This window comes from Rhinoderma darwinii, chromosome 11, assembly GCF_050947455.1.
Source record: "Rhinoderma darwinii isolate aRhiDar2 chromosome 11, aRhiDar2.hap1, whole genome shotgun sequence".
Taxonomy (NCBI): domain Eukaryota; kingdom Metazoa; phylum Chordata; class Amphibia; order Anura; family Rhinodermatidae; genus Rhinoderma; species Rhinoderma darwinii.
This window is the reverse complement of record NC_134697.1, coordinates 5,992,447-6,014,746: the sequence shown is the minus strand read 5'-3', so window position 1 is coordinate 6,014,746 and position 22,300 is coordinate 5,992,447. Positions and strand designations below refer to the sequence as shown.

At 43.5% G+C, this 22,300-nt stretch overlaps 1 protein-coding gene across 1 annotated transcript in view; it reads left to right on the top strand.

Moving 5' to 3' along the window:
• The window catches only part of PDCD4 (programmed cell death 4), a 34,757-nt gene that overhangs the window by 4,258 nt on the left and 8,199 nt on the right, over nucleotides 1–22,300 (top strand). Inside the window, exons 2-6 of the mRNA XM_075842810.1 lie at nucleotides 6,010–6,085; nucleotides 7,993–8,283; nucleotides 9,782–9,876; nucleotides 12,099–12,212; nucleotides 17,924–18,145. Of these exons, the coding sequence (XP_075698925.1) occupies nucleotides 6,043–6,085; nucleotides 7,993–8,283; nucleotides 9,782–9,876; nucleotides 12,099–12,212; nucleotides 17,924–18,145 (765 nt within the window). The 5' untranslated portion in view covers nucleotides 6,010–6,042. The remainder of the gene's footprint in view (nucleotides 1–6,009; nucleotides 6,086–7,992; nucleotides 8,284–9,781; nucleotides 9,877–12,098; nucleotides 12,213–17,923; nucleotides 18,146–22,300) is intronic.

Below are 22,300 nucleotides of genomic sequence, written 5' to 3'. Positions count from 1 at the left end.
ACTGGAAAATCCTACGGTTTGGATTTTTTAATCTGCAGCATGTCAATTTAGGCTGTGAAATGGTTGCGCCTTTGTTGCAGGTTTTTCCTATTGAGTTCAATGGGGTAGTGAAAATCCGCAACAACTGGCAGATATTGTGTTTTTACTGATGGAACGCCTGCATTTTTAAAATTTAAATCAAACACGATTTGGTTCTGACTTTTTGGTGGAATTCAGCCATGTGAACTTTTTTTACATTTTTTTTTTGCTGTGATAGTGCGCAAAATCTGCGATTCGACTGTAATGTGTGAATACACGATTATGGTAGACTACTACAAGGGTAAGTTCACGCGTAGCGGAAACACTGTGGAGTTTCTGACCAGATTTTCTGTGTGGACATTCCACAAGGAATTACAAGGGCAGCAACGTGGATGATATTTAAACCAATCTCCTCCACACCCTGCGGAAAAAAAGTGCAGAAATTGGCTGGAGGTGCGGATTCTCCATCTGCAGCATATCAATTTATTTTAAAAAACGCTGCGGAATTTCCCCACAGAAAGAAAACAATTGGAAATTCTGCAGTGTTTATGCTATGTGTGAGCGCCCTGAATGGGTGTGTTCACACTGTGTGGATACGCTGCGTAAGAGCACGCAACGTATCCACCCTGTGCGCCGCAGGGAATTCCGGTCGGAAAACCGCACCAGATTGTGGTGCAGTTTTTCGCCCGGAATGTCCGCTGTGGGAAACTGCTGCATTAACCGGCCTGCTAGCAGGTCAGCCTCCTGGGATGACATTTCATCCCAGGAGACAGCTGCAGCCTGTGATTGGCTGCAGCGGTGGTCACATGGGATGAAGAATCATCACAGGAGGCCGGCCCTCTGACGTCATCCAGGCCGGCTTCTTGGGATGACGTTTCATCCATGTGACCGCCGCTACAGCCTGTGATTGCCTGCAGTGGTCACATGGGATGAAACGTCATCCCAGGAGGCTGGCCTGGAAGAAGAAACACAGACTTCTGGGTAGGTATAGTTGTTGTTTTTTTTTTTTTCAACAAATATGCAGCGATTACGCAAATACAATTGACAAGCTGTGGAATAAAATTCTGCACCGCAGGTCGCTTTCTGAGCAGTTTTTCCGCTCCGTGTTTACGCAGCGTGTGGATGGGATTTGTTCAATCTCATCCACTTTGCTGCTACAGTATTCTGCTGCGTTTTTTTCCATCTGCAATTCCGGACGGAAAAAACGCAGCAATTCCGCTACGCGTGGACAAAGCCCTAAGGGCGCATGCACACGCAGCCATATTTTATTGCAGAAATAGCTGCAAATGAAAATCCGTTCCTTTCATCTGAATGTGGTTATTTCTGCAGCAGGAGCATGCATTCAGATTAATGGAACGGTCGCCGAAACTTCTGCCACTTTGCTGCTTGTCAATATATCCTTTGTTCCCACGTGTCAGATACTTGGCAGAAAAGTCTACAGTGTATCCGACCCAGAACCTGCAGGGAAATGCGGCCGAATATTCGTACCAAATGGTGCTAGGAAAAAGTTTGCGCATATTCGGCAAGATGAACGAATATAAAAAAAAAAATAAGCCTATACTCACCTCTCTTGCCACTGCCATAACAATGCGTCGCTGCTTTTTGTATAGCCGGCCTGCTGTGATTGGCTGCAGGGGTCACATGTAATAGAACTTCATCACAGGAGCCGGCTCTACACCAGGCAGCCAGAAGAGCGGGTAAGCCTTGATATGGGAGCACCAGGAAAAGTGAGAAAAATCTTCTTTGTTTTTTTTTTAACCTGTAGAATTTTGTTGCAAATTTTGTAATGATCGGCATTTGTTGTGAAATTTGACTTTCCCATTGAACTTAACAGGGAAATTCTGCAACAAATGCTCATCACATTTCTAATCCGCACCGCGGGTCGTTTTCTGTTCAGAATAATATCGCAGCGTGTGGCAGAGATTTAATAAAATCTCCTCTACTTTAATGATACTGGAAATGCTGCAGATTCTCTGCACAGAAAATCCTTTAGGAAATTTTGCGACATATTCAGCCCAGGGGAACATACCCTTATAGCCGCCTATTTGGAAAACCAGCTCCATCTGTACGTGTTCTATCTTCAGTGCAGTGTTTGTGACTTGAAAAAGGCTTCTGTTCAAGCCGAAACGCGTTATTGGTGTTGGTCTGTCTGAATAAAACATTTCTTGGCTGTTTTGATATAATGGATTGGGACTTATCACAAGAAGGACGGACTTTGCATCAAATAACAGGGATTGCTGTGCTGTTTCAACCCCATTATTGTGGCGGCACCCCTCCCTGTAGCTGTGTTATCATGTGAAGTCCATGACCGGCCTTTTACATGTCAATATTCTGACACGCTGGATCTGGAAACCTGCCACGTGTTTCGAGGCCTCTGCCGTGTTTTTAATGCTTGGTGAGCTAAGAGAAAACAATGTCCTCTGGTGAAATACGTGGTGATCCATGTACACGTGTGAGTGCGTGTGCGGTAAATAACCTGTCATTCACTGATAAGGAAGTAACTATTTCTATGCCAGCATGATGGGAGTCCAGCACTTCAAAGAGCCGCAATATCTGGATTGGACCCAAAAGAAAATGGCGCTGTCAGAATTATTTAGCATCGTTCAACATTCATCCATCAATTTCCATTAAACTTTAAGGAGAAAATCTAGATTTACCCACAAAATAAAATTGCTCAGTAAATGCAAGTCCTTGGGTCTTCCTCTTTTGGCAAGAGGTTAAAAAGTTCTGTTCCTCTGTTTCTCAGTCTATGTTCTGTTTTCTCAGACCTGTGTCTGGTCTTTCTCTTCTGCTCCGTGAAAAGAGCAGAACAGGGAAAAAATCGGAAGCAACGGTTCTGTGGCACCACGGACACCGCTGGCAGCAGAAGGAACCCTTAGGGTATATTCACACGCAGAGTCAAAAATGTCTCAAAATACAGAGCTGTTTTCAAGAGAAAACAGCTCTTGATTTTCAGACGTTTTTTACGGCAGTTTTTGGAGCTTTTTTCGATAGATTCCATGAAAAACTGCTCCAAAAACGTCCCAAGAAGTGTCCTGCACTTTTTCGCGGCCGTTTTTTTACGTGTAAACGCAGTGAAATCAATGGGCAGATGTTTGGGGGCGTTCTGCTTCTGATTTTTTTGGGCCGAAAATAGGCCGTGTGAACCTACCCTTAGATTTTAATGGCTTCCATCTGGGTGTCCATGGCTTTAACGGAAAGAATAGCGCAGCGTGCTACTGCTTTCGGTATTCTCGGACCGATCTGTGACGGGGCCCCCTAACGCACATGTGAATAATGCCTAAATTATAACTTTTAATAGGGAGACCGGGATATGACCAATGTGGTCACCAAGCTTTCCTAGAGCCATGAAAGGCCAATATTACTAGTATATTTTTCATACGTGTTTTGACTCTGGGGAAAGCTGGATGCCCACCGCTCTGTATCACTAGTTGTCATCCAGCTTTCCTAAGAACTGATATCCGATGACTGAATGGGGGTTTTATATAAATAAGTATTTATGCCACAAGCCGATGTAGCTGAGCCCACACAGTAGTGTCTTATAAAACGTGTGCGCTCCCTTCTAACATGGCAGCCTGCTGAGCTGATTGGAAAGAGCATGATGGACACATTTATTCATGTATTAAGACCCTGGTTATTTCATGTACGAGTCCAGCACAGCCAACGACACATGTCAAAAAGTGGCTTAACGTGCGCTTAAACTTTAATTCCCTGCTGACAGTATGGACTGTATATCTTGTGGGCTCACGGACGCTAATCCCGCAGTAAAGACATGATATACTCTGACACGGTGATACCGACTGCTGCCTCTCATTACTTTACTTGCTGCTTCTTTCTCGGAAACCAGTGGCTTTGTTATTTGTGTAATCTGAGTTTGCGCAGGACAATTTCTGATTTAGTTAAACAGACGTCCAGATATTTAATTATCGGGATGTTGGTCTGAAATATGTATTGACATGCAGAGATATTTTGCTACGACGGGAAAAGCTAAAATGGCTAAATTCCAATCCTAGCAAAGCACGTCCAATATTCTTATTCTTTATCAGGGCTGGCTCCAGGTGTAGGTGTGCCCCTATCTGACCCACTCCCAGCTTATTACGTGTAGACCGTGTTCACCCAGATTGCCTTTGTAACTTAAGGCCTCATGCACTCGACCGTAAAATCGCCCATAGTTACGGATCCATTAATTTCTATGGCCAATGGACACCTTCACATATATTTACGGGAAGGTGTTCGCGTCGTAGAAACTTTCCAAAAATATAGGACATGTCCTATTTTTCTATTTTACGGACCGTGCTCCCGTACTTTATAATGGGAGCACGGCCCATAAATGTGGACGGCAGTCTGCGGCCATCCGTGGTCGCAATTACGAGCACGGTTGTGTGCATGGGGCCTGACCCAATGGGCCCTTGCATTTGCTCAGGCCCTATTCTGCAGCTTTACAATCGGTCAATGCAAAGTACATACAAATAACAGGCAATTTGTACAAAAGAATCTACACAAATAATGATACACGACTTTACAGACTAAGGGCTAGTTCACACGGCCGATTTTTCGGGGCGGGTCCCGACACGGAGCTATTCTTGCCGACGGCAGGAAGATTCCCCCTCCCATTGACATCAATGGGAGGTCCAGGCGGAATCCGCCGGACGATCGAGCAGGATGCTTCGTTTTCCCGCTAGCTGAAATATGAGCCGGTCACCCAGCTTTGATCTGTACAAGCAGAAGAGCAGTATGGGATATGGGAGAGCAGGGGGATGCAATAGTTGTAACCGGAAGGTCTCGTGCATGAGCCGCACCACCTCTGTGCAATGCCGCACAACTGCTCCATGTACAAAGATATTGTTTCTAGGGGAGAATGCCTTTGTATATACGGAATCCAACAGAAAAAAAACGTGTGAGTGGGGTGGGCCTAACCAATAGGCTCGGTTAACCCCTTATATGTTGCAGTCAATGGCGCAGGGTTCCCTCTGTCAGTCTATCGGCACCCAGTGATGTGCTCAGTGGGTGCCGATTACATTCAATGGCAGCCTCGGGCCTGTCAGAGACACATGCCTATTAGGCCATGCCAGAGACCTAAGGCCCTGTTCACACAGAAAAAAATAAGTCAGAAAAATCTGCCTCAGAATTCCTTCAGCAATTTTGAGGCCGATTTTGAACTGCCTTCGCTTTTTTCCCACGGTTTTCGCACATTTTTCGCCCTCAGCCTTTGAAGTTACTGCAAGGACCGCAGGCAAAAAATGCAGCGAAAAATGCTCAGAAACGAGCACTGCAGGTTTTTTCTGCCTTCCAGTGATTTCAATGGGAGGTCAGAGGCGGAAACCACGGCAAAGTATTCTAGAGCATTATGTAGGCGATCAATGTATCGCAGCTTCTAGTCCCCTAGTTGGCCAAATAAAAAGATTTAAATGGGTGGAATCAGAATAGACATAGCAATGCGTCCCTGCTCGTCCGGCTTCTCTGTGTCCAGATGACCCACTGGGATGACATTTCATCCCATGTGACCCCTGTAGCCAATCACAGGCATATTCCCCCCCCCCCCATTGTTTATTTTTCTTCTTGCGGACGTTTTTTGCAGTGGTCAATGCAGCCGAATATACACTCCAAATTAAGCAACATTTGGTGCGAATATGTGCCCAGATTTCCCTGTGTATCCTGGGCCGGATATGCTGTGGAAATGTCTGACCCGTGTGAACATACCCTTCTAGCTGGGAGGTTGAGAACTAGGACTCTGGGATCACGGTCTCCATTCTACTGTCCTATCAATCAGGATGTGCAGGTCCGATACAGATCAGATCGTGATATCATCATGACCATCGTGATACGATCTGACCTGGTTGGTTGGAGTAAATCACTGCATATAAACCTATTACTGAGATTGCAATGAATTATGTAGTGACTGATGATAACCTGTTGTATCATTTAATTTCTACTTTTGCATTCTGTTCCTTTATCTAATCATTAATATATATATATTTTTTTTTTGTCCAGGACGATTTATTGTTGAAGTTAGAATAAATAACAATGGAAGTGGAGAAGCCAAGTGAAATAAATGCTAATCTAATAGGTAAGTGTTTCCCAGTAGAAATCTCTCCGTGCTCATGAAGGCCCCATGTTAAAATATTAAAGGTCTCCATTGGCCGTTTACAGGTATTACTACTAGTTTATTATAGAGTACGGGATGCGCATGGCCTTTGTTATAGGTTATCTGCCGCAATACAGTCCCCGAGCTTCCAGCTAGCAATACATATGGGGATCCCCAAGTACACATGATTTGACCATGGATGTGCTCTATATAAGCAAACCCAGCAGTGCTCGTAGCTATGACCTTCCCCAAGATCAAAACTCCGGTAATGTATGGAGACACAAAACATCCTATGCTCTACAGTTTTACATGATTTATGAAATTTGGATGTGGGGATTAGATCAACATGGCTGCTGTTTTCCCATGTGTTGCGTCTGGTACGCCAGCTAATCTGGGATTGTGGCTGGAACATATACAAATATTCTCTATAGAGGTATTCACTTGTGTATTTCGTTCTGTCTTTGCACACAACCAGCGTTACACGGTTATTTGTGTCCTTGCAAAAGAAAAACAACACACAATGTATGGGTCGTTCTGTTTTTGAACACTTGCTCCTTTCTGTACAGATTGTTCAATCTCGTTAAACCCCTGAGATACCGTCTGTGGCTGATTTACAGTTATTGCTGCTTTTGCAGTTCCTTATCTGTCTCCTACGTACCAGTTCTTTTCCCCCCTCCTCTGATGTGTGGTTTAGAACCGCCAAGTATATCTTATTGCACAACGCCTTCAGTTATTTACAGGTGACTTTTATGATCGCTCTAATCTATGTTCCTTGGAGACATTGCAGAGTGTGAGCGGTCACCATATCAGTAACTAGTTCTCCCTAAAACCGAATCGTTCCAGAATTGTTGTTTTTTTGCTCACCCCCCCCCCACCTCCTAAAATAACAGAATACAAAGTAATCAAGATGTACCCCAAAAACTTGCCGATGAAAACTTCAAGTCTACCTCAAAGAAACGAGTCCCCATAATGCTATGTTGACAGAAAACATAAAAGTTATGACTCTTGGAATACAGTGATGCAAAAAAAAATTACAAATATATATAGATAGATAAATTTGGTATCCCCTTAATTGTAACTGCCCCCAGAAAAGCATTTATATCGCACGGTGAACGTTGTAAAAACAAATCCCCAAAAACTCTGGTGGAACTGCTGTTTTCCCATCATTTTTTTTAAATTTTATTTGTAATTTTTTACCATTTACACCCCCTTCCCCAAAAATAATGGAAAAAAGTTACAATGGATTATACGAACCATAAATTCATTCAAAAAATAATAAAGATAAAATTTAAAAAATACAACTTCTCATGCAAGTGGCAGTCTCTCTCATGGTTACGTTGATGGAGAAATAAAGTTATTGCTTTCGGAATGCGGAGATAATTAATGGAAAAAAACCCCACTTTCTCAGTGCCAAAATTATTATTTATTTTTTTTTCTTTCTTTCGACAAAGTTGTATTTTTCAGAGGTACACTTTTAAGGTTCATATACTTTTGTGTTTAACTTTTATTTTTTTGAGGAAAGTGACCATGTTACAAAAAAATAATAATTCTATTTATTGTACGGGATGTTATGATTACACCAATACCACATATATATGTATACTCTTTCATGTTTTTTTTATTCAATAAAAGCAGTGCTCTTGAAAACGATGGGGGAATTGATATATAAAGTACATTGGAAAACGATGGAACTTTAAATACAAAGAGCGTGCTTTATTTGCTGAGACCAGAATACCCCTTTAATGTAATCTTAAAACCCTCAATGAATGTTTATGGGCAAGGGAAATAAACACAAGCGTCCGGAGGTTCATGTTTTGTGATGCTTTCTGAATAAAATGGTTCAATTTGGTGATTTTGTACAATTAAACCTAATTTTCTGTGTACCCCAGATGCTGAAATCCTTAGTGACTCCTTGTTTTACGGGGATGTAGACCACAGTGGAGCAGAGCAAATTAAGAATGAACTGAATGGAAATGGACCGGTAGCTACAATAAATGAGGCCAGACTTCATGCCAAAGCCAAGAGAAGACTGCGTAAAAATTCCTCACGGGACTCTGGAAGAGGCGACTCTGTTAGTGATAATGGTGAAAACGGTCGAGGGTTACAACCTCCTAGCCCAAAAACCAAGCTTATGGATAGAAAATCCAGGACTGGGAAAGGACGTGGACTGCCAAAAAAAGGTCTGTAAAACAATTTTTGGGGTTTATGGCCTTATAATTCTTATTTATAGGGAGTTTATCATCAGTCTTTAAATCAAGTTTTTATTCTTCATATTTTTTATTTTTTTTTGTATTGCTGCTGTTTTTTTATATGACAATATTCAATCCTTAAGTATTGCAGTTTTCCTACTGGCCACTAGAACAGACACAATAGGATAATATTTCCAGCTTCCTGTGACTCAATTGTTAGCTTTGCTGTATAGAATGGAACAGTCTATGCAGAGTCATCTCATTATCATTAGAGAGTGGGGGATTTAATAACAACACTATTCTGCTGGAGGCCTAAATAGGGCAAGATACTAACACTATATACACAGATAAAATTCTGTCACCTGGGGGAGGGGGCTGCACTCCATCACTTCCTGGAGACTGTATGAGTCCATGGCATTTCTGTCAATTGACTCCTATGCACTTTAGCTGCCATAAAGCACACCCCTCCTGCTGCACTATCTATGCAGACAATACAGGAAGGAAGTCCCTTCTAATATACTTTTATCTCCAATATCGTGAAGCAATAACATTACAAAAAAGAGCAATTCAATTATTTATTTTCTACGTACGTAAATCGAATTATTGAAACTAAAATGAAATCCACGACTCATTCCCTTTAAAGAGGGTTTTCTGACTTTGTGTAAAAAGTTTAATTATTATATAAAAAGTTCGGAAAACTCTTCTATTATACTTTGGTTCGTTCTTCAGCATTTGTAAGGTCTCTGTGTGTTGTGAGTAAATATGAACATTAATGTTTATTTTCTGAGCCTAGAAACCCGTTGATGGGTTATTACAATTTATTAGCGTGCGAGCAAATCACAGCAGCAGCAGCACAAATCTCCCTTCTGTCCTGGTAGTTTGTTACAATGTATCAGTCCAGGCAATAACCGAAACGGCACTGGATACAAATTGTTAGCCGTAAGGCTTATTGGGTCAGGACAGGTTTAAATCACTGGATGTAAACAAGAATGTTCCCATACACTGACAGCAAGCAGACATCTTGGAATTGGGGAGGAATTGAAACGGCACGTGTATTATACATTTTCAGAACCTTTTATTATACAATGGTTACACTTTATTTACATTTAAGAAAAAAAAAAACTGGTTTTAGACAAATCTGGGTTTTCCCACGTCCCTATATTTTACCTGCTTTGTATTCAAACTTCACTGGGAACATATGTCAAGTTCAAAATGTTAAATGCAAATGCTGAATAAGGATGTTGTGTACTCTATGTAATAGTTGGACTATTTGTTGCTTTCGGTTTAATGATAATAAGTATAATCTTTTATTTCACTACTTGTGTTCCTCCATGTCCTGCAATGTTCTCTATAAATGTGATAAATGGAGAGATTCATACTACGTATCGTGCAAGCGTTTTAGGTGCAGAGATGTTGAGTTTTGGTGCTGGAGAACACACCGTGATATTGTAATGATCATTAACCTGTGGAAATGTCACCATTTATTTAGGTGGAGCTGGTGGTAAAGGAGTGTGGGGAACTCCGTGTCAAGTTTACGATGAAGAAGACTTTGATGTCAAGGACCCAAATTATGACGAGGGTCAAGTAGGTCCCTGTTTTCTTATTTTATAAGCAATGTAATCTGTGATCTGGCTCTTTAATCCTCTAACTTTAAGAACACACGGCTAGGTGATTAATCTTAAATCACTAGGGGCACCACTGCGGGTCCCCGAGTTCCTCTTTACCAGCATAAGCTGCGGAGAGGCGTTTGTACTGAGCGGAGGTTGAGCTGCCGCATTACAAATTCTATGGAGATTACAGAGACTTCCGAGAAGCAGTGAAGGTGAAGCTGATGGTCCCTTAAAGGGAAGGTGTCATGATTTTTTAAATTATATTGCTTTTAATAGAATGTAAACAAAATTTTATTTATTTGTGTTGTCACTTTCTACTTTTTAATGTATTCATACCTTTTACTTCCCTATGGGGGCTGCCATTTTTTTTTTCATCTCTGTATGTGTCGATTAACGACACATCCACAGATGGAATACGGCAGCTACAGGGCATAGTGAGCCGTTCATTGCTTCTGCTATCTGGCTCTGTACTGCGCAGACGCAGGTCAGTATCACACCGCAGAGAAGAAGGGTTTGTAGGGAGATAGCAGGCGCCATTATGAAGACCAGCTGCACTGCAGGTAAGGTTTGTGTCTCTGTCTGTACCTCTCTCTCACAGACCCCCGCTCTCGTGACCCCAGACGGCCCCCCCCTCCCCCGTCGCTAAGCTTGTCAGATGCAGTAGAGCGGAGTGTGTGTGTCTATGTAGCAGTGCTGAGTGTGAGATGTATTGTCAGTGTGGATGGTGTGTGGACTGTGATCTGGTGAGGAGGTGAGGTATCCGTCAGCAGGAGGTCGGGGAGGAGACTGTCAGCAGCAGATGGTTATTCCTATCACAGAGTGGTGTGTCAGTCTCCTCTACTGCGGAGGAGACGGTCAGCAGTATTGGGTGGTGATGCTGGAGGAGACTGTCAGCAAGATTGTATGGTGATGCGTCCCCACCCAATCCTGCTGACCGTCTCCTCCAGCGTCACCATACAATCTTGCTGACCGTCTCCTCCAGCGTCACCATACAATGTTGCTGACAGTGACGCTGGAGGAGACTGTTAGCAGTATTGGGGGGTGATCCTGGAGGAGACTGTCAGCAGGATGGAGGTATAAAGACATTTAGCAGGAGAGGCATGTAAAATGCGCAAAAAAAACGTGTCAAATATACGCCGTGTGAATCGGTCAACTGAAAAGTCATTCACTTCACTTTCATCATACTAAGGGTATGTTCACACGCAGTGTTTTCAGCCATTTTTCGGGCCCTAAACGTCCCGAAATACGGCTGAAAAATTGGAAACGCCTCCAAACATCACTTGGGACCTTTTTGGAGCAGTTTTTCAATGACTATAGAAAAACGGCTCCAAAAACAGCCGTAAAAAACGCCTCCAAAAAGGCGAGCTTGATTAAAAAAATGTCTGAAAATCAGGAGCTGGTTTCCCTTTGTTTAGTAAGCGTGTAAACATACCCTTAGCCTTTTGGTGTGTCCTATAACTTCTGGGAGCTGCATTTCATCAATCACACCCAAAATGGCAGCCGGACACTGTTTAGCAATTTGAAGACACCTTTTCCTGGCTTTTACGGCAGCTGTGAGTCAGGTTGCTTTGCCTTATTCACCTTGCTGTAATTCTGGGAAGTGCTCCCTCTGGTGGCCAACATAGGAATACATGTCAAATTATTACATTTTTTAATATTTCCACCATGTGGAAGAAAAAAAAATACAGCAAAAAACGTTAAAAATATAACCGAAATAAGTAACGACACTTAAAAAAAAAAAAAGTTTCATTTGTGACACATTCCCCTTTTAAGGCCATTACTTCACTGCTGATTTGGAAAGGTGAATGCTGCATCCTGAAAATGGTCACATTCGAATGAATCATGTTGTTTTTAACATGAGAATTGTTGTACTTCATATAGTGCAGTGCGGAGCCCTGTGCGATACATGTAGATCTTTTATATGAAGATGTGTTTTTCGTTCTGTGAAATCTGCTGTCGCGTGTATACGTTTGTTTCCCGGCCGATGGTCTCCTGATCACCGCATGTAACGCTGTTTTTGCACATTGTTGTGTACGTTGCAGATCCTGCTGCCAGGGAAAGGGTTGAAGGGATTGAGCTCCGTATTATTTCATGTTTAATAGTTCAGCAGTCTGAGAGAAAAGGCAGATTCCTGTTCTGTTTTTACAGGCTCGTTTGCTGATTGTGCATTTTTTCCCCTCGTGTGAATTTTTATAGGAGAACTGTGTTTACGAGACAACGGTCCTTCCTCTGGATGAGAAGTCATTTGAAAAGTCTGTCACCCCAATTGTGCAGGAGTATTTTCAGCACGGAGACACCAATGAAGTTGCAGTAGGTTTTTCTTGCTCCTAATTTTTGCCAAACTTATTGCCATTCTCTGTGTTAATAACCATCGATTGACCTTGGTTTTACAGTAATCTTATTGGACATATAAAAAAAAACTTTGTCAAAAGTGTAAAAAGAAAAATCCCAATAACTAAAAACCATTGAGGAATCCTTTTCTGATAAAGATTATGTAACCAGTGTGTCTACCATTTCCTAAGAGGCAGAGGACTGATATTTAGAGTTAAAAATGTTGGGGTGTTATACAATTTTTTAAATTTTTTTTTTTTTGTTTTTTTTTTTTTTTGAGACCCTGTGCCTTTCTCTCTCCCCTTCTCCATTTAAAAATTGCAGAACATATATAAATGTGTATAATTTTTTATTTACCAATACCCAGCAGTCCAGGGGTGCCATTTGTTCCACACCGTTTGCTCTTTCTCTTTTCAGTCTACCTTCACGAGCTATAGTAGATACAGCCTTGTCACTCACAGACGCTTCTTAGTAAGCACAGCGGCTAAGAAATTATTAATGACAGATTACCTAATAAATATTGGTCAAGGCTCCACTGTGTTTTTACATGCCGTGAATGTCGTACTTTTCCATTGCGGTATATTCCAAAATTGCACGTGCGCATGTTGTTTCTTTCGCTACCAAGTCTGTAAACAATCTGACATCGAAGGACATGAAACGTCATGTAAATGTTCCATGACAAAGGTTACAATACTTAATGACCAACTAATGGTTGCCTAATGGATGTCTGATCTGATGCCGTGAAGCCCTTGAAGAGGTGTTTTCTCCCCTTGTTTCTCTTTCCGTAGATTAACTTTCATTACAGCACAGTTTAAACGTGGAAGAGGCGCTATGGCTTGTGTAAAAAGGGCTCAAATCCACAATAAATACCAGCAGTTCACAATGGATGATAACTATTTAACAAGCATTCCATGAGTTGCTCGGCGCTCCAGCAGTTACGGGGGTTGTATGAGATTCGAGAATGTTCTGGATTTTTGGTTTTCCCTCCTCCAGGAGCCGCACCACTCTTGTCCATGGGCAATGTCTCATATTCACTTGTATGGGCTACTGAGCTGCAATACCAGACACAACCATTGACAAGAGTGGCGCAGTTCCTGGAAAATAAATAAATAGAGCTTTTTTTTTCTTCTAATCTCCTACAAACCGTGTAATACATGCGGCTGTGGTATGAAGGTCACATATCCATCAGTCGGATTTTCTGCTTAAAGCCCTGCAGAATAATTAAACTGAGAAACCTCATTTTCACTGGAGATCTACTTTAGGTTTGTGAATTTGCAGAATAGACCGCAGATCATAGCTATACATAGCAAGTGTTACAAATATATTTATTTTTGCAATTATAATATTTTTTTTTTAAATGTACTGTCTGACAGAGGAAGGCTTCTTACCACACAGGGTCCCCTTAATAGTTTACCTGCTGTTGCCCATGGTTTTGGCCACTGCTGCGGTCTAGCAGTGGTGGCCGCGCTTGCGCCGTTCGGTCAGCTCTTTTGCCACCTTGCTCCAGCTCTATTGGAGAATGTAGGACAGCTCAGGCGTGCGCAGGAGCCCCGTAGCTGTTCTGCAGCTCGGCACACAACGCAGCGGCAGCGCACACGTTGAAGCAAGCAGCGCTTTTAAAGTTTTTCACAGCGCCGCTTGCTTGACATGTCCATCATGGGGATGCGGATGTCCTCCATTGTCCAGCAGCAGGAGAATTAGGGTATGTTCACACGAGGTCATTACGTCCGTAATTGACGGACGTATTTCGGCCGCAAGTACCGGACCGAACACAGTGCAGGGAGCCGGGCTCCTAGCATCATAGTTATGTACGACGCTAGGAGTCCCTGCCTCTCTGCAGGACAACTGTCCCGTACTGTAATCATGTTTTCAGTCCAGGACAGTAGTTCCACGGAGAGGCAGGGACTTCTAGCGTCGTACATAAGTATGATGCTAGGAGCCCGGCTCCCTGCACTGTGTTCGGTCCGGTACTTGCGGCCGAAATACGTCCGTCAATTACGGACGTAATGACCTCGTGTGAACATACCTTTTAGCTGTAAGAAATCTGATTCGAGCCCTTGAATAGGTTTCACTTTTATTGAGGATTTAATCTGGTTAAAAAAAGATGGGAATAACCCTTTAAATTCCTTATGTTAGCGCTTTCCTGTTCTTGTTACAACGAATAATTCCTCTCTTGTTTAATAAATGGCCTGAAACTTTGGTAAGAAGAACACATTTGGGATTTTTGCATTATTTTACCATGGGTTGTTTGCTGCGATTACCTGGCAATCCCAGAAGAAAGCGCTCAGCAGGTTACGTGAAGGAGAGGAACGTTTCTTATCTGGAAGTGAACCATTCCTGGCGGGGTGCAGCCTTGCATTCCACCGCTCATGACTTTCTGGTCTGTCTTTCTGCCAACTGTTGTGTTCACATTCAGGGTGACACTTTAGCGAACAAAACATGATAAAGTGATCAGAACTTGTAGCAGAAAATCCCACACATTTAACAGTGTTGTCTTATCTGATTAGAAAGCAAATATTTGAGAGGGTCACAGGTGTTTCTTTTTCTTTTTGGTCCCGCTGGTATTTGTAAATGTCATTAGATTGCAAGCTTTTTAGGTATAATATTTGCATTTCTTTAGAAATGTAAAGTGTTTATTGATCTGCTGACACATGGTAAAAAATAGCAGCACGAAGACCCTTATAACTCTTGCACACCACCGCGATCAGGCCGGGAAAAACGGTCCATGTGTCGGCTCGATTTCCCGTGTGAACGGGACTCCTGGCACCATAGAAATTTTTGATGCTAGGAGTCCCTGCCTCCCCACGGAACTGCTGTCCTGTACTGAGCAAAATGATACAGTACGGAACCGCAGTTCCGTGGGTAGGCAGGGACTCCTAGCATCATTAATGTCTATGGTGCCAGGAGTCCCGTTCACATGTACCGTGGCCTGGCCGGGGAATCCGGCCAAGGCATGGACTGTTTTTCACAGCCCGATCACGGTCGTGGGCAAAAGCTAGGGTATGTTCACACGTAGAAAAAGAAGTGGCTGAAAATTTAAATTTTATTTTTTTTGTTTTTTTTCCATTCTTTTGAGCCTTTTTTGTCAATCGAAAATCTGATCCAAAAATGCCTCGAAGTCACATGCTACTTCTTTTTACGAGGTGTTTTTTGAATTCCACAGTGTAAAAATACACCTTGTCAACAGCGCAGGGTATTTCCCACTGAACTCAATGGGAACCTGTTTGTAGCTGTTTCGCTTGTGTTTTTTCAGGCTTATTACAAGGCGTTTACACTCAGAAATACGACTGAAAAAACAACGTGTGAACATCTCATGTAGAACTTCATATAATGGGAGTGCAGGTCACACCGATACAAGCTCCGACATTGATCCTGGATATGGAGTCGGTACTTTGCCCAGTACCGGATTGCAGTTGGCCCTCCAGTCGGTTACTTAATGATTTAGGTTCTGTTCACCCGTGCTGATTTTTGATTTTACATTTAGTCTTTTAGTATTTTACCCCTGAGCCAGATGATACATTGCAGTGAATAGGAAACATTTATTTTTCCCTGCGGATTTCCAGAGAAGTTGTCCTAGAAGAAATTCTTCTTTTAAAGAAAAAGAAACGCAGTAAAACTTGATGTATTTAATAAGCGTTTTTTCTGTGGTTTTTACAATACAGATTTAGTGCGTCTTTATTTCATGACCCGATCACATGTGAAAGCCCCATAAAGCAGGTTCACACAGGGTTTTTTTTAATTTGCGTTTTAAAACTCTTAAAAAAATTCCTGCAGTTTGAAATGTATTTATTTTTATGGCGTTTTTAACAGGTTTTTTTTTAAAAACATTTTTGAAGTTTTATATTGAGAAGCCCATGGAGAGAAACCCTGAAATAACCCTATACATTCAGCATGCTACTCCTTTCTTTAATGCATTGGCTTATTGAGTGCTTACCTCTTGTTCCTGATCTGTATCCTGATGTATTACTTGTGATTGTTATGTATACTTGTGACATTGTAACACAGTTGTGCATATTGTGGTTCCCTAACGGTCACCACATGGTTTTAAATTATGTAGGTTTTACTTACAGGTCTTGATGGTCAATTAATTTAAACATTTTTCTCAATAAAAGCAAGTTTTTATATGGTACACATTGTGCTTTTAGGTTTTTTATATTTTACGCATGCGTCCAGGTATGTTGCTAGATACTAGGATTGTGTACAATAGTCTGCAGAGAATACTTGCATGAGCTGATTTTCAGAGTGCTTCAATTTCTGCAGCCGGGACTGTGTGCATACGATCAGGGCCGGCCCCAGGTTTATGTGGGCCCTTGGGTGACACAGACTTAGTATGCCGCTTTGTGGGTGAACTCACGGCGGCAGTGAAATGGCAGAAGATGTCACTTTGTGCCCCCATATAGACATTAGGCCCCCAGTTTGTACCCTCATAAATTTAGTGCCCTCTGTAGATAGTGCCACACAGCCACCCTCCCTGGTAGTGCCACACAGCCACCCTGCCTGGAGGTAGCGACCTTTGGGGTTCCCTCTATGAGTGGAATCCCCAGCCAGAGCAGAGCCGATGCTTTGGCTGGGGATTCCGCTTCAGGAGACGTCCCTGTCCATATATGGACAGTGTTATCAGGGGCAACCCCACAGCCATAGTCCCGGGCAGAGCACTACTAGCACTCTGCCTGGGACCAGGGGCGTAGCTAAGGGCTCATGGGCCCTGGTACAAGAATTCAGCTTGGGCCCTCCTACCCCTCCCCAACACCACCAGACCGCTGCACATGTCTATGCCCAGCTGCTTTGCCCGATAGACCCCATGAATGCCCCACAGTATAATGCCCCCCCACACTGTATAATGCCCTCATTACTTACCACCACTGTATACTGCTCTCCATAGCTGTCCCCGCACAGTATAATGCCCCCCACACCGTATAATGCTCTCCATAGCTGACCACCACAGTATAATTCCCCCATAGCTGCCCCCACAGTATAATGCCTCCCATAGCTGCCACATACAGTATAATGCCCACTCAGCAGCTGCCATATGAGCCCCCCTCCCATATCCAGTATATTGCCCCCATATGTACGTACCTAATAGAAAAAATAATAACATAATTACTTACCTATCCCTGTTCCCACGACGGGTGAGGCGATTTTTCTTCGCCTGCCTGCGCGGAGCCGCTCGCGTCGCACGGTGAATACTGGAGCAAGTCTCCAGCATTGAACCCAACTGAATCCGCAGGACGCAGATTCAGTTGGAAGCGGGATCAGCGCTGTGTGACAACGGTGGACCTGCGGGCCCCCCAGGCTTAGGGGTCCGGTCGCAGTTCCGACCCCCATAGCTACGTAGGCCACTGCTCTGCTCCTGACAACACTCCTTTTCTCCTCCTTACGTCGCTGTCCATATATATATATATATATATATATATATATATATATATATAGACAGTGATGCCGTGACGACTGCAGCGTTGGCACCCGGCGGCCGAGTGTGTCCCCCCCAAAGTGTATTGGGCCCCCGGCACCTGCCTGGGTTCGCCGGGTGCTGACGCCGGTCCTGCTTACTATACAAACACCATGTATTTGCGTTGTGCAATAGGCTGCACAACTTTAGGTGCATTATCTTGGTAGTTTAATTTCTTTGTTGCTGTATTGCCGCTTATTTGAGATGTAGTTACACGTTTCCTAATTACTTTTGTCTGCAGGAAATGTTAAAGGATTTAAATCTTGGGGAGAGAAAGTGCGGTCTTCCCATGCTGGCCGTATCTATTGCATTGGAAGGGAAAGCCAGTCATCGGGAGTTGACCTCAAAGCTGCTACATGATCTGTGTGGGACTCTGCTGAGCGCACAAGACGTGGAAATTTCCTTTGACAAACTGCTGGAAGAGCTGCCTGAACTTGTTCTGGACACACCTAGGGCACCACAGGTTTGTATACACAATGCACGGCTTTCTGAAAAGAATAAAGGGATTCATCACATACTTTGTTCCACGTGATACAAGTTCTTAGAAAAAAAATGTAACAGCCGCTTTACACGTAGCAAGTTTTCAAACCGCTGGTAAACAATCGGTGGTTCGAGAAATTGTTACAAATGTCTAATTGACATTTCGATTAGAACAATCATCGTACACATGCCGCCATTTTCAAAGGTAAATCTCGGATGAGCAACTATCACTGTTACAGATAATCCATTTAGATCAAATTTCGTATAATTGCGCAGGAGCGAACAAATTCTAATGGTTTATTTGTACATGTAAATGTGTCATGGGGTTTTCTGGGATATTACATTGATGGCCTATCTGCATGATCGATGGAGATCCCAACCCTGGGTCCCCCAACGATCAGCAACAGTGGCATCCATGAGTGTGGCCAGGGCCGGTTTAAGACCAAGTGTGGCCCTGGGCAAAGTTAAAAGTGGTGAATTAGGGCCTGTCTGAGTCGGGGTTCCGTTGATGGTGTCCGTCAGACCTTTCCAACCCATGAAGGCATACCACACGGAAACCATAGCTTTCCATTGCAAATGGCTTCCGTTTGTCTCAGTTCCGTAAGATTTCCGTTTTTTTGGCGGAAACAATAGTGCAGTCAACTGCGATATGGATTCTGTCCAAAAAACGGAAAACTTACGGAACGGAGACAAACTGAAATCATTTGCAACGGAAACATTACCATTGAAATCAATGTTAATGCAAACGAAAGCTATGGTTTTCGTTTGCCTTTCCGTTGATGGGTTCCTCCGATGGAAAGGTCTGACGGAATCCATCGACGCAAACCAAGTGCTGATGTGAACAGGCCCTTACTTTATCAATAATGCAATCAATTCAGAAGTCCATGTGCAAAGAACTGCATGGCTGGTTTCTAGCCCGTCTAGGAGTTTTGCAAGCCCCAAAGCATATGTCCCACCCTCACACACACAAATATGATCTATATACAGTTATTAAGACATACCACTAAACCAGGTGAAATGCATACTGTTACTGACCACAACTCGATATTATAAGTCCAATATTACCAATAATAACACAACACAAGGTCCAAACAATACCACCACACCATAACCACATAGTGACTGAATAATACCACCACACCATAACCACATAGTGACTGAATAATACCCCCACACCATAACCACATAGTGACTGACTAATACCCCCACACCATAACCACATAGTGACTGAATAATACCTCCACACCATAACCACATAGTGACTGAATAATACCCCCATACTGTTACTGAATAATACCCCCACACCATAACCACATAGTGACTGAATAATACCCCCACACCATAACCACATAGTGACTGAATAATACCACCACACCATAACCACATAGTGACTGAATAATACCCCCATACTGTTACTGAATAATACCACCACACCATAACCACATAGTGACTGAATAATACCCCATACTGTTACTGAATAGTACCGCCACACCATAACCACATAGTGACTGAATAATACCCCATACTGTTACTGAATAATACCTCCACACCATAACCACATAGTGACTAAATAATACCCCCATACTGTTACTGAATAATACCAGCACCCCATAACCACATAGTGACTGAATAATACCGCCATACTGTTACTGAATAATACCACCACACCATAACCACATAGTGACTGAATAATACCTCCACACCATAACCACATAGTGACTGAATAATACCCCCATACTGTTACTGAATAATACCCCCACACCATAACCACATAGTGACTGAATAATACCCCCACACCATAACCACATAGTGACTGAATAATACCCCCATACTGTTACTGAATAATACCTCCACACCATAATCACATAGTGACTGAATAATACCCCCATACTGTTACTGAATAATACCACCACACCATAACACATAGTGACTGAATAATACTCCCATACTGTTACTGAATAATACCGCCACACCATAACCACATAGTGACTGAATAATACCCCCATACTGTTACTGAATAATACCGTCACACCATAACCACATAGTGACTGAATAATACCCCCATACTGTTACTGAATAATACCGCCACACCATAACCACATAGTGACTGAATAATACCCCCATACTGTTACTGAATATTACCGCCACACCATAACCACATAGTGACTGAATAATACCCCATACTGTTACTGAATAATACCACCACACCATAACCACATAGTGACTGAATAATACCCCCATACTGTTACTGAATATTACCGCCACACCATAACCACATAGTGACTGAATAATACCCCCATACTGTTACTGAATAATACCGCCACACCATAACCACATAGTGACTGAATAATACCCCCATACTGTTACAGAATAAAAACCATTATACAAAGACCAATATTACCACCATGTAGTGACCATATAGTGGTAGATGTCCATTATACACAGGAGCTCTGCAGACAATATAAGTGATTATAGCACACTTATATGTAGTGACCCACAGGGGATGTTTTCTCTGATTTAGTCGTTCACTTTCCTTCTTTTTTTTTTTTTTTTCCTTCATCCGGCCCAGACCATTGTGACGACTTATTTCAGCCACGACTCCTCTCTGCAGAATTTGACACGCAGACATGTTGGTTTCTCACTTTTCCAGCACCCTCCACACCTATACCCCCCAGTTGGTAGCACCACAGTCCTCCCCATTGCATATAATGCCACACAGCCCCCCTTCCTTGTATATAGTGCCACACAGCCTCCACCTTAGTAGATACTGACCCCTGTAGTTTGCGCCACACACTGACACTTGTAGTTTGCGCCACACACTGACACTTGTAGTTTGCGCCACACACTGACACTTGTAGTTTGCGCCACATACTGACACTTGTAGACTGCGCCACACACTGACCCTTGTAGACTGCGCCACACACTGACCCTTGTAGACTGCGCCACGCACTGACCCTTGTAGACTGCGCCACGCACTGACCCTTGTAGACTGCGCCACGCACTGACCCTTGTAGACTGCGCCACGCACTGACCCTTGTAGACTGCGCCACGCACTGACCCTTGTAGACTGCGCCACGCACTGACCCTTGTAGACTGCGCCACGCACTGACCCTTGTAGACTGCGCCACGCACTGACCCTTGTAGACTGCGCCACACACTGACCCTTGTAGACTGCGCCACACACTGACCCCTGTAGACTGCGCCACACACTGACCCCTGTAGACTGCGCCACACACTGACCCCTGTAGACTGCGCCACACACTGACCCCTGTAGATTGTGCCACACAGCCCTCCCCCTTTGTATATAGTGCCACACAGCCCCCCTCCCTTGTATATAATGCCACACAGCCCCCTATTGTGTGTGTGTGTATATATAGTGCTACACAGCAATCCCCCCTGCATATTGCCACACAGCCCCCCACAAATAAATAAATAAATTGTACTTTGCTTGCCCTGTTCCTGCGCTGGACGTTGCGCCGCACAGCCTCCAGGCGGCACGTTCGCGCAAAGTGGCGTGATTCAGTGATGTCCTCACGCCAGCCTGCACAGGGAGTCTTCCCAGTGCCTTATAGGCTGCAGGCCTAATGTGGCCTGTAGCCTATAGTATTTATTTGTATCTGTATCCTGAGTACGCAGATACAGGTGAATGTGGCTGTCGCTATCACCAATCCCCCGCCGATTCTAGCGATTCCATCGGGCATGAGGGGGGGGGGGGCTGTGCCACCCTGCCCATAAATGTTATGGGCTGGGTGGTGTGGGCCCCCTCATGCCTCCCATGGGCAGGGGTCCCTAAGAGTATGGGGTTCCTGGGCAATTGCCCAGTTTGCCCTCCCTAACCCCGGCTCTGACTGGTACTGAAGGGGCTGAGCATGGCACAGTCGTACTCCACACACTGACGTCCATACGAGTATTGCAGTTAGGAGGCTGCTGTCCCAAAGCTCGGCTGATCAGTGGGAACGCGGTGGTGGGACTCCCACCGATTTATACATCGCAGGACTATTGTAGGGATAGGCCATCAATGTAATATCCTGGAAAAAACCTGACTATTCTGCAGACTGTATTTGGGAGAACGCATAGAAGAAAAATATGATAAAGTAATGTACAGCCTTTCCTAAGCCATTGACATCTGCCATAGATA